Consider the following 12,488-nt stretch of genomic DNA (forward strand, 5'->3'; position numbering starts at 1 on the left):
GGTGTTGTTGGACCTCTCTGACCGACAATGGTGATTGACGAAAGGGAGGTCGGCTTTTAACATTGGGAACCACAGTTTGAGAAATAATGACATGGAGATTATCATCTGGGGGAGAAACATCAATAGTATCCATGGGAAGAGGAATAGACTCGAAAGGAAACATCAGCAGTGACAAAATGCATTTGGAACTTAAGTGAGTAACAACGTAACCCTTCTTAGTTGAGAATAACCAATAAACATACATTTAAGAGCCTTAGGATTTAATTTAGACAACCTTGGATGATGATCACCAATAAAACAAACACTCCCAAGTACCCATCGTTGCAATGTGGAAAGAGGACTAGATGGAAATATTTAAGAAAAAGGAATTCCACCCTTCAAAATAGAAAATTTTATGCGACTAATACGATAACTAGTAGTTAAAATAACATCAGCCTAACAAGGTTTGGAAGCTCTAATCTCAAACAAATATCGGGTGACCTCCATCAAATGACAATTATTCCTTTTGGCTACAACATTCTGTTGTAGGGTGTAAACATTAGAAGATTGGTGAAAAGTACAATTGAAAGTCATAATATATCAAAAGTAGTCGAAAATACTCTTTCGCATTATCACTACAATAAGTCTTAACAAAAAAACTAATTGAGTATAAATTTTAGCAATATAAGGCACACAAAATATTAAATAATTCAAATAATGTTTCATTCAATAAATCCAAGTACTCTTGAATAATCATCACCCACAAGGGTAACAAAGTACTAAAACCCCAAAGTAGAGATAGTGGGACATGATCCCCATACATCCGAATGAACTAAAGAAATTGGATGGTCAGAATGTTTATTGACACGAGGGGAATAACTCACACAATGAAGCTTCCCAAATTGATAGGACTCACAAGGTAAACTAGCAATGTCTTTAGAATGTTTATCTAATAATTTTAAGTTCTTCAAAATGGCCCATAACATCAATAAATTTGGTCTGAAATAGACATGCTTGAACACTACATAAAGGAAGAGTCTTTGAAACATGTATAGGACCCCCAAACTCATGGCCTTTAGAAAACAAAATACAAGTTAAGTGGATGCTCTGGTAAATATAAAACTGATGATAAAGATAAAGAAGGGTAAGATTGACCGTTCCTCGTGCCATCAACATTAGCATGGGAAGCATTAGCAAGGGTCACAATGGATGAAGAAGGACAAAAAGAGGGAAAAATACCTGAGGCACTGGTCATATGGTTAGATGCACTTGAATTAATGATCCAAGGAAAGATGTGGATGAGAGACAAGTTGTGGCATTACTTGTCTAAAAGGGGAGCAAACTCCAGCCATAAACATGTTTTTAGAAGGGTGGAGACGAATTTCATAGAGGAGGAGCTGCTAGAGATGTTCAGATGAGCATCAGAGGAGTATCAGGGCAGCTGCTGCCCGGGCTGGAATTTTTCTTCCTCTAGAGTGATGTTTCCCTTAACTTCTTCTTCTTCTCTCTTGATATTCTAAACTTCTATTGCTAGAGTGTAGATGGATCCTTACATGAATTAATTTAAAAATATCTCTATTTAATGCAGTACAATCCTCTACTCTTCACTTTCTTCAATTTTGTTCCATTCTGAATGCTTGATCAAGGGATCACATCCCATGTAATCTAGGAAACCACTCTATAAAAGGGGAGCAAACTCCAGCCATAAGACACGTTTTTAGGAGGGTGGAGTCAAATTTCATAGAGGAGGAGCTGCTGGAGACGTTCAGACGAGCATCCGAGGAGTATCAAGCGAGCTGCTGTCTAGGCTGGAGTTTTTCTTCCTCTAGAGTGATGTTTCCCTTAACTTCTTCTTCTTCTTCTTCTTCTTCTCTCAGAATCATGATGTGCTAAACTTCCATTGCTATAGTGTAGATGGATCCTTACATGAATTAATTTATTGATTTCTCTATTTCATGCAATACAATCCTAGAATTTGTCATCACTTTGGATGTCCCAAACACATCCAATAATTTTGATGGAAAATAAATGGCAAACCATCTCAAGTTGCTAATAGTGGTTCGTCAAAGTCTTCTATCGCTGCCCCTCCACAGTCGACAAGAAGACTTGTGAAGATGTCTTATGAAGAATATATGGTGACATATAGAAGACATAATTTTAGTCACTACAGTCTTAGGCTCAGATCTAGGTTCAGTCATGATAATGTAATTTCTGTCCAAACAGGGGTATTGAGCTCTACTTCTGGGGTATTCCCAATTAGTCATTAGGAATTAATCAAGTGGAATTGATAAAACAGCAGAAATACCAGTCAACCAAAACCTGCAGCAGCAATAATATCTTCAAAAGGACTTCGACCGGACGACGCTCTCCGAGATTTTGCGATGTGCATTGAAAGAAGGGTTCGGCCTTGGATAAGTAACTTTTTGTTATGTTCTGACCTGAATTCTTGTACCCGATTTGGAAAATGGACCCCCATCGACATATTTTGGTGGGCAACCTGAATGACCCATTTGCTGAGATCTGTAGTGGAAGCGGAGGGCTTGGGCCGATAGGACCCGACTTGATGGGTCGACCCCTTTACCTGATTGAAGTCTATATATATGTATCTTATGTTCGCCTACCACATTATTGAGAGATTTTGGGATTTTCAATTACGGTTTGGGTGAGAGTTCTTGTAACGCCATTCTTGGCATTTAGTTGTGAGATCTCTTGCTGTTCTTCTTCTACATAGTGAAAAACTCTTCTTCTTTGCCCGTGGACATAGCATACCACACCGGTGTGTGAACAATGTTAAATCTTGGTGTGTTTTTGTTTTGTTTCTATTTCAATTTGCTATTTTGTGGTGTTTGTTTTAACACTATCCATTTACCTTGCTTATTTTTAGATAGTCCATCCATTTATTTGAGATTTGAGTCAGGCATCTTTATTAGGTTGGGCCAAGCCCTTAGTAATTATGAGTAAACTTCGTTTGGGGCTTTCGCTTAGCTTATTCGTAAATGCAAGACTTTCAACCTTCTCAATAACCTTAGCCCCTTGATCTGACAGTCTCCAATGATCTGTACTGATGTGCAAACACCAAAATACAGCCTGAAAAAATAAGTTGCACATACCTGGACAGAGGCCGAAATAAAGTTAGATCCTTCTCCTACAATCAGGAAATAAGAGACCTGGTTCCTTCCCATTAAACTAGTCTCTAAAAAGGATCAGACAACAGCATGGGTTGCTGTACCATATCAACCGTAACTGTAGAATACCCTCAACATAGATGCAAAGGAGATCACCAATAATTGTTGTCGCAAACCAGAAAAAATGGAGAGCCTAGCCCAAGGAATAGAAAGCCCTTAGCACTGTAGCTCTGGTTCCATGTTAATAAATAGACAAATCGAGAGAAAGAAGAAGAAGAAAATATGGGAGAAACTTCACGTCAAGGTTGTCAAGGCAACCAAAGATGTTGGGGCCCTACCTAGGTGATTAGGCGACAAAGTGGTTGGGTCAATTTTTTTCAATACGACTACTTTTAAGCTGATAAATTTCTATTATAAGCTAAACAAACATTCAAGAGTCACATTCATCTAAGAAAAACAAGCATTCAAGAATCATAATTATGAAAGATTATTCAAAAAAAGAATACAAGCATTAGTTCATCTCATCAAGCATCATAACATATGACTATAAACTATATCAAATTATAAGTACGAAAATGAAAGTAGTAATTTTACATGTTTACTTACTTCTATGATAGTGTGATGCCAAATAAGTGCCTTATCCATTTAATGATTCATTGATTCTCGATTCCGAAATGACTAACTATTAAGTTTGTATGCGGCTTTGTAGAATAAAATTTGATTTTAAAAAAAATCAAGAAAAAATGTTATTATGTACAAAATGTGAAAAGGCGATCGTTTTGGTGTCTATGCAGCAATAAGGTGCACAAGGCGACAAAGTGGTAGCAATTAGGTGAAAAAGTGGCAAAAAAACTGCATGTTAACAAAGCAGTTCAAAACAAGGCAGTTGAAAAACCACCTAGGCGGACGCTTTGACAACCATGCTTCACGTCAATACTGATTTCTGAGAGACTCAAAGCCAAACAATCTTATTTATAGACCTTCCACCGACTTAGAGACAAACAAGAAAAGCAAAGAATAGAGAATTAAGTCCACAAAGGGCACAAATATCTACCTAAAGCCCCTTTTCTGCCTTTCTGCGATAACTCTAATAGGTACATGATAATCATGCATTTATCATTATTTATTTGATTTAATTTTTCATACTTAATTAGTTAGAAGAGAGATAATTGAAGATCTTTGTGTCTTTTCAAGGAATAAGGTGATTCTAGTTATTACAGAAAATATCGAACAAAGTTGACAAATATATTAGATATTGGTGGATTTTAATCAAAATAAAATCATGGGATTCAATCTTGCTTCCCAAGACTAGTGATTGCTGAGATTCAATCTTAATTCATGCAAGGAGAGCACGAATCTTAGGCAAATTGGAAACAAGTGGAGGTCCAAGGAACAAAATTGGTAACAATATCTAAAAATCTTGCAAGCAAACCCACCTTGCGTATTTTGGGCATAACTCTCTCGTCTGAACTCGGATTGAGGTGATTCAAGATGCTATGGAAATATAGCGAAAAAATCTACAACTTTCTAGTTTTGAGTTTTCCCAAAATAGGAACGAATAACGGTTGAATTAATGGGTAAAGAGGATGAATTTATAGTGTGCGAGAGAGATAAAAAGGAGGAGCCAGCCACAGATAGAGGGGAGACGGTGAAAAGGGATCTTGGCTTTCATCTCTCTCTTTCATTGTGCAAGAAGAAGACCACGACCCCTTATCTAAATTCCATTATTATTTGTTTTATGAGCTTTGTAATGATGAATAGCTAGTTCTTTTTTCTTTGGGATGTAGATGAACCATTGCTTATTTCATTGATTTGATAGTTCTATGCTTTTTAGTTGATGTTTTTAATTGTGTTTGAGTATGGCCAATAACGCTCTATAGCTAAGCAAACTAAGTGTGCCAAGCTTCAACGAAGGACGATAGTCTTGCAAAGATAGAGCATATCTAGGAGAGACCATCTTTTGTTTTGAAGTGTAGAGTTATGTTGGTTAAGAAAAGCATTGGGGATTCAAAATCCCAAAGATCCTCACTTATTCATAGTTAAAGTTTTTGCATTAATTAATAGTTTAATTTCTTTTTATTTCTTAAAATAGAATAAAAACAATTTAGATTTACTTTAAATTAGGTTTTGTTGAATTCAATCTTAGTAACTTAGCCTTTTAGTTCCTTGTAGTTTGACCCCGTACTTTTTGCTAGCTAGGTTAGTATAGGACTTTATTTTTGATTGGTTAGCGACACGATCAGTACAACTTTTTGAAAGTTGTGTTGCATCAAAGAAATAAGCAGTTTTAGCCTCAGAAATTTGGTGGCGACTTATTAAGTGCTTTGATAGGTGGAGATGAGATGTGATTATGCCATATTTGGCCAAGCGTCTGCTAAATAAATATCTACTCAGAGCATGTGTAAAAATTGTGCCACTCCACAAACACAATTGAGTTTTTCCACCATGAACTGGTCCTTGCTAGTATAATAGTATTATATCTCGTGTTTATCAGATTTACTCAAAATCATTATTATTCTGCTGTTACTTATGTTTACTCTGGTTATGGTCTCAGAGATTGTTGTGGCTTGGGATCTTTTACATGTGTGCACCAACTGGAATTGCCTTTGGCTATATTTATGGAGGATTGGTAAGCTTAATTCTAGATCTAGAAAGCTCCTTGGTTTCTTTTCCCAGTCTTTATTAATTATTCCAATGTGGATTCCTGAATGTACTTGGGTTCCCCTATGTATTGAATTGATTTTCTGTTAGTTGAATATATTTGTGGTATTCTTCACTGTCATTATGCCTAATGAAGTATAATGCTTCATTGATTCGCACATGGCAGCACATGGGTTAGTCCATGTGATAGTGGACCAGGCAAGCATCTCATTTTTATGATAGTTTAAAAATGAAGTAGCTAAAATTAAAAAGATAAATTCCTATTTTGTATTTTATATTCATATATATATTTGATAGGAATTTTGATAAATTTAGTAAATCTTATCTTGGCAACTTTCCTCCCTTATTTTGGACTAAATTTGGCCATTGAGATGCATATGGGGTTATCTATCATATTCGGGAGTCGGGACTAATCCATGTACTGCAAACAGTGTTATACTTCACTGGGCATAATGATGCATTAAAGGACCTAAATCCTAATATTTTATGGTTTCATGTATTCTATTCTAGTCTGGTTCCTATACTGATTTCTTTATTCTGGAAGTTTAGTTGCTAATTACTCCCAATTACATCAAAGTGACACGTACTTTACAACCCAAGTAACTAGTACTTATCTGTATCCTTTCACTATGAACATAACCAAGAACAATTAGTTTACTCTTTTTCCTATTAAATTTTGGCCCAGCTTAAGAAATTCTCAGTGTGGCTCTTGAATGTAACACTTGTGCATTTTGCACCTATATTTTCTTTGGAATTGTATGCAACATAATTAATGGTGTTCTTAGTTTTTAACATGTACCTGCTTTTATTGTCATGGATTCTACTGTCTTGCACACTAGTGCCTAATTGCTTTATGCTAACCAGTTAATGTAATTTTTCCTTCTTTTGTTTTCACCTATAAATAATCAATAATAATCTCCTATGAATGATCCTTAGGTTGGAGGCTATCTTAATTGGCGTTGGGCATTCTGGGGCGAGGCAATTTTGATGCTTCCATTTGCTGTTTCTGGATTTATTATTAAACCTTTGCGGTTGAAAGGTGGCTGCTTTTTCATATTCCCTTGAATGACTATCAGCTCAACTTTTTTTTTTTTTTTTTTATGGCAAATGCTGTTACATGTTTCTCACAATTTATCATCACAGGTTTTATTCCTGGCGAATCAAAAAAATCACTGGAACCCACAGCTACTGTTGCTGTTGAAGAGGAAGGTGTGTTATGCCTTTAATTTGGATTTGTGGAATGCCTGACTGATTTGGTACTGTTAGCAGAATATGTGTTTCACTGTTCTGACAAGAGCCCCCTCATGCCTCTGGCCCTCTTTTGCCCAATGCAAGAATTGATGGAACAAGGTTTACGAGATAGCAAATTAATATCCTAGGTCGACAATAGGATTGGTAGGACGCCTTTACAGTAAGGTAGCCTCTTGTCGGTAATAGGTCAGGATACAGGCCTAATGGAAAATCTAACAGTATCCGTAACATGATTACCTGACCCTAACTGGGATATAGGTCCTTTCTTCTCACAGCAATGATCACAGGATTGCTAAATCAAACAGAATCAGATCATCAAATTCAAGTCCCTAACAAAACTATTTAAAAAAAGATATTACCTCAAATAGAATTCAGGCATGTGTGGTAAGATCAGATTTAACTGGCAGATTTCATGGCTGGTCTCCACTTGAGTACTTGACAGCTGCCTATTTGCATTGGGAGCCTTCGGAATTCCCTAGTGAGGTAGAAGTTTTATTTAAGAAGGATGTGGGGCACATGATTATTACCCAGTGTAATTGGGTTTTCATTCTAGCTTGGTATACAGGGATACAGGTGAGGGGGGAATGCCCTCCTTGGTTGGAATCTCCTCCCCCTCCCATTGGGGGTCCTTGGAGATTACCTACTCTTTAATTTTTGCCCCCTCCCCCTCAAAAATAAAATGAAAGAAAAAAGAAAGCCCGAAGCCCCCCCAAAAAAAAAAAAAAAAAAAAATCTAACTCCTCTTGGTAGCAATCTAAGATTGTCCAAATCCAAACTATCAGAGTTTTTGTTTCAACTTCAAGATTTGCCCTCTTCTTTGGGTTTCTGGCTTGATTAATTTGCATTGGGATCTATCCAAGCTGAGGGAACACTTACCATTGAGATTGAGAGCATTCCAGAAATTCCCATAAGTTCTGATGGCTATCCTGATTGTCTTTGTTGGGGGCCCCACCTCCCGGGGATTTCTCTGTTACCTCTGCATACAGACTATGCTCAGCTTTCTCCCCACTCATCCAATCTGCTAGAGTGTTATCTACTCCTGAGGTAGTCTGGGAAATTATATGGAATCTCCTCAGGTGAAAACTTTCATTTGAAAGGCTTGCCTAGGGGCTATAGCGGTGTTGTCAAATCTGAAGCAGGAGAATGTTGTCCAGTCTGATATCTGTTCAGGGTGTGGATTAGAGGCAGGGCCACTTGAGCACGCACTCCTTTACTGTCTGTTACAATCACAGATCTCTGTGACCAGCCAATCACTTGAGAATAAAGGAGAAGAACTGAGAGAGAAGAGAGAGGAGGATAACACAAGCTAGAGAAGGGCCAGCGAGAACTCTATTACTCCTAATTGCAGGGTTTTATTTATAGTTTTATAAACCACATAAAATTCCAGCTCTGCCTCTAACTAACTTACGACAAAATTCAACAACAACCAGTAAGCCTTTGTCCCAACTAAATGAGTCAGCTACATGGATTCATGCCTCCCAATCAGCTTTGTTTGAGGCCATACTAGATACAAGGTTCAACTGTCCAAGCTCATATCCTTACTCACCACTTCTCTTGCGGTTATCTTAGATGTGCCCCTAGATCTTTGACTCTCTTCAATCTGGATTGAATCGCTTCTCGGTGTAGGGGAATGTGGCCGTGCCACCTCAATTGACTTCCTCGTAGTTTGTCATTTATTGTATCTACTCCCTGATCAGCTGATGTAAACTCCCAGAAGCCCCGTAGAAGGAGCCACCAGAAGAACTAGGCCAGCAGCCGTCTTCCTATGAACCCAGGAAGGATGCACACCAGCCTGGAGTAGTTTGGTCATTTTTCAGGTGCCCCATCCAACTTTGTCTCAAAGTTCTACTCTGAAGAAGACTCTCACAGTCAAAGAGTCCTAGTAGTTATTAGCAGTCCTTTTACCTATCTAAATTCAGTTGTAATTACTCAAGTTCAGTAGGAGTTCAAATTGGAATAGAAGTCTTAAGAGTAAGTCTTTCTAGAATTGAACTCCCTAGTTTTGAGTTCTAGTGGGGAGTTCCTTTAGTTGGCTATAAATTCAAAGCCAAGGAATGTGCGAAATCAGTCTTGATCATTAATAAATTTGCTGAGAATTAAAGCCAGGGAGGTTCGATGGGTTGATGTAGGGTTTCAAAGGAGGAAACCCCAGGGCAGCCCTTGTGTGATTATTTTCTTGATTATTTCAGCATTCAAAGCAGCAGTCTACATTGTTTCTACTTTCCTCTTCAAAGTTCCAGCAAGTACCATTCCTCATCCCCAAACCCAAACCCTAAGGCCTCCCCAGCCCTCTTACTCATTTCCCTACCTTGCTCAAAATTCTAGAAGTTTCCTAATAATGTGAATAGGGTTGACCCCCATAATTGGGCCCAAAACCCAGACCGAAAAGGCCCAATCCAAAGCTGGCCAAATGCCCCAGGGATATTTTGGTAATTTCCCAGCCCTTTTGGGGTTCAAGAAGGGTTTGCTTGGAACCCACTCGATCCAAAGGTCATGGATCTATCTATATTTTCTTATTTGGGTTAGTATTTTGCAAAATATTTGGGAGTCCTTGTGTAGGTGAGAATGTGAGATTCCCATTTAGGTTGGGATCTCACAACTGGAGTCCACTTTGACCTCCTGGTTGTTGGACTCCATATCTACTCTTAGAATTGGATTGGAGTCCTCTAAGGTTAGTTATTGAGTTTTTTTTTTTTTGGGGGGGGGGTGAAAATTAGAGAGTCCCAACTGGAATAAATTAAGATTCCTTTTGGATAATTAGGTGTTATTTTCCAAGATGGTTTCTTTATTTGTGGTTGAGATTATTTGTAAGGGTATCCTAATCTATAAAGAAACCCACTTAGGTTGGAGCATGTTGGTAGGTTATAAATAAGCCTACTCTTTCTTTGTCATTTCTTGAGTCTGATTATTGAATAAAGACTTGAGTTTTTTAGTCTAAGGGATCGTGGCCTTCTTGAGGAGGCCACAAGTGAGAATTCTTTGTCAATTTCAGCACCTTCAAGATTATTGCATCTTCTTCCATCTCTAGTGTTGAAGTAATGGGTTGTTTTACTGTTCATGTGAACAGTATTATGCCTTGATGCTTGCTTTCTTTTTTAGATATGCTACTCTACTTTCTATTTCTAGTGTAGGAATCTTATTACACAAGTTTTGGGAGTTTCTAGAAAGCATAGTTTCTATTTTCTGCTAGTTACTAATTTCAGAACTTTCCTTTTTCTGTACTCTTTGTTTCTTTTTTAGAGGACAAGTTTCTTGTCCCTCATGTTGTATGCTAAGCACTTGAATTCTATAAATAAAGGAAGCCTGCAATTCTAGTTTTACTTTAGCTAGAATCGTAGGCTTCTTTTGTGGTTCTCTCTTCTCTCTTTTTTTTTCTCAAGTTCAAACACTGTTTTAGTTGTTTAAAGCTTGATTTCTAACATGGTATCATAACTTTTTTGAATAAAAACATTGTTGTTCTCAGTGTTCTCTTCTGAAGTTCTTCTTTTTTTTTCGGTTTTCCTTGGTGTGCAGCCACCTAATGCTGTATCTAATGTACTGTTAGATCAGGTTTTTCATATGGACTGATCTTCCTACTTATTACCTTACCTCATACACATTCTAGAACTTGAATTAAATCCAGATTTGCTTCCTACCTGCATTACCCCTTTTTTTTTTTTTCTTTCTTCATGTATCCTGAAATCCTCTTTCCTCTATTTGGACCTAAAGTTTGCGGAGTGATATCTACTTTAGTTTAATGTCTTCAATTACAAGTGACTCAACCATGAGTACGGCTGAATCTAAAATACCTTAAGAAGATCATGTCAATGTTCAAATTACTTCCATCAAACTGAAAGGTAGTTCTAACTATTTGCTTTGGTCACAAGCGGTTTGAGTTTACATACTTGCGAAAGGTAAGCTTAAGTTTATTGAAGTTGAACCTCCTATTGAGACTGACAAGTCTTATGCTAGTTGGATCCAAGATGATGCTATCATCAAAATTTGGATGTGGAATAGTATAAAACTTGATATTGCAGCCAACGTTATGTTCTATGAGACTGCAAAGGGAATATGAGATGATTTGCAAGAGACCTATTCTCAAGCTAAAAAAATGACTTGTATTTTTAGTATTTGTGAAAATTTATTTCAGTTTAGCAAGCTGACAAGTCTCTGCAGAACTATTACAATTCTTTTAAAGGAATGATGGAGGAGTTGAATGTATTTCAACCTCTCACCACAGATATAGAGAAGCTCAAGGCACGATGAAATAAATTTTTTGTATCCAAGTTTCTTGCAGGGTTGAACCCTGAACTAAAATCAGTCAAAGGACATCTTCTTGTTGGTGAGCATGTCCCCAACCTTAGTGAAGCATATTTCAGACTTCAATGTATTGCCTTGCCTGAAAGAAGTTCTCCGAAAATGGGAGAAACAATGTTAGAGCGTGAAGTGCAAGTACAAGTTTCTTTCCTTAAACCAATTGGTAAGTCATCTGAAGGCGGAATAGGTTCTCCACTATAAGAATCCACTGATGGAGAGGATGAAGAGGGAACATTTGAAGGACCAGCTACATTCTCCACTAAAAGAGAGCCGCCAATAGCATTAGGAGGAATAATACTATCTAAACATGCTTTGCCAACTTACGTTTCTGGTGATAAACCTGTAGAGGGACATTTTTGGTTAAAGGAACTAAAGAGGAAATAGGAGGAGCATCATCCAAAACACCGTTTTTAACAGACATACATGGACTAGGGTAATAAGGAGTATCTTCAAAAAAGGTCACATCCTCACTTACAAATTGTTTCCGATGAACAGGATCATAACAACGAAAACCCTTTGGTGTACGAGAGTACCCAAGAGAAATACATTTAACAAATCGGGGGGTAAAGTTTATCCAAAGTAAGTGGTATGTGAACAAAACAAACTCAAACGAAAATTTTGGGTGGAACTAGAAACGGTTCTTCATTTGGAAAGACAAATTGAAAAGGGAGATTTTTCAGAAAGTAAAGTCAGGCATTCGGTTAATTAAGTGACCAATAGTCGCAACCGCATCACACCAGTAACTCTTGGGAACATTTATCTAAATCAAAATAGCTCGTGCAACCTCTAAGAGGTGGCAATTTTTTGCGTACAGCCACTCCATTCTGTTGAGGAGTGAATGAACAACTGGTTTGATGAATCATTCTAAAAGAATCACAAAAGTTTGATATCATGTTACACGTATTTAAAGCATTATCAGATTGAAAATTTTAACAGGAAGCGAAAATTGAGTCCTTATTTCATGAATGAATCATTCTAAGAGAATCACAAAAGTTTGACATATCATGTTGCACGTATTTTAAAGCATTATCAGATTGAAAAATAGGAAGCAAAAATTGAGTCCTTATTTCATGAATGAATCATTCTAAAGAATACTTTTTAAAAATAGTTAAGAACGTAGTCCGATCCTTTAAAAGACACAACCGAGTAAGATGGGAGAAATCGTCCACAAAAGCG

General features: G+C 37.3%; 1 protein-coding gene across 2 annotated transcripts in view; it reads left to right on the forward strand.

Moving 5' to 3' along the window:
• The window catches only part of LOC149017634 (putative sphingolipid transporter spinster homolog 2), a 52,691-nt gene that overhangs the window by 19,315 nt on the left and 20,888 nt on the right, over positions 1–12,488 (forward strand). For both annotated transcript variants that reach the window (XM_089151954.1, XM_089151953.1), the window contains 3 exons: positions 5,659–5,733; positions 6,702–6,804; positions 6,909–6,974. In XM_089151954.1, coding sequence (XP_089008080.1) covers positions 5,659–5,733; positions 6,702–6,804; positions 6,909–6,974 — 244 coding nt within the window. The remainder of the gene's footprint in view (positions 1–5,658; positions 5,734–6,701; positions 6,805–6,908; positions 6,975–12,488) is intronic.

This window comes from Hakea prostrata, chromosome 4 (assembly GCF_041222555.1).
Source record: "Hakea prostrata isolate BN-2017 chromosome 4, UWA_Hpros_2, whole genome shotgun sequence".
Taxonomy (NCBI): domain Eukaryota; kingdom Viridiplantae; phylum Streptophyta; class Magnoliopsida; order Proteales; family Proteaceae; genus Hakea; species Hakea prostrata.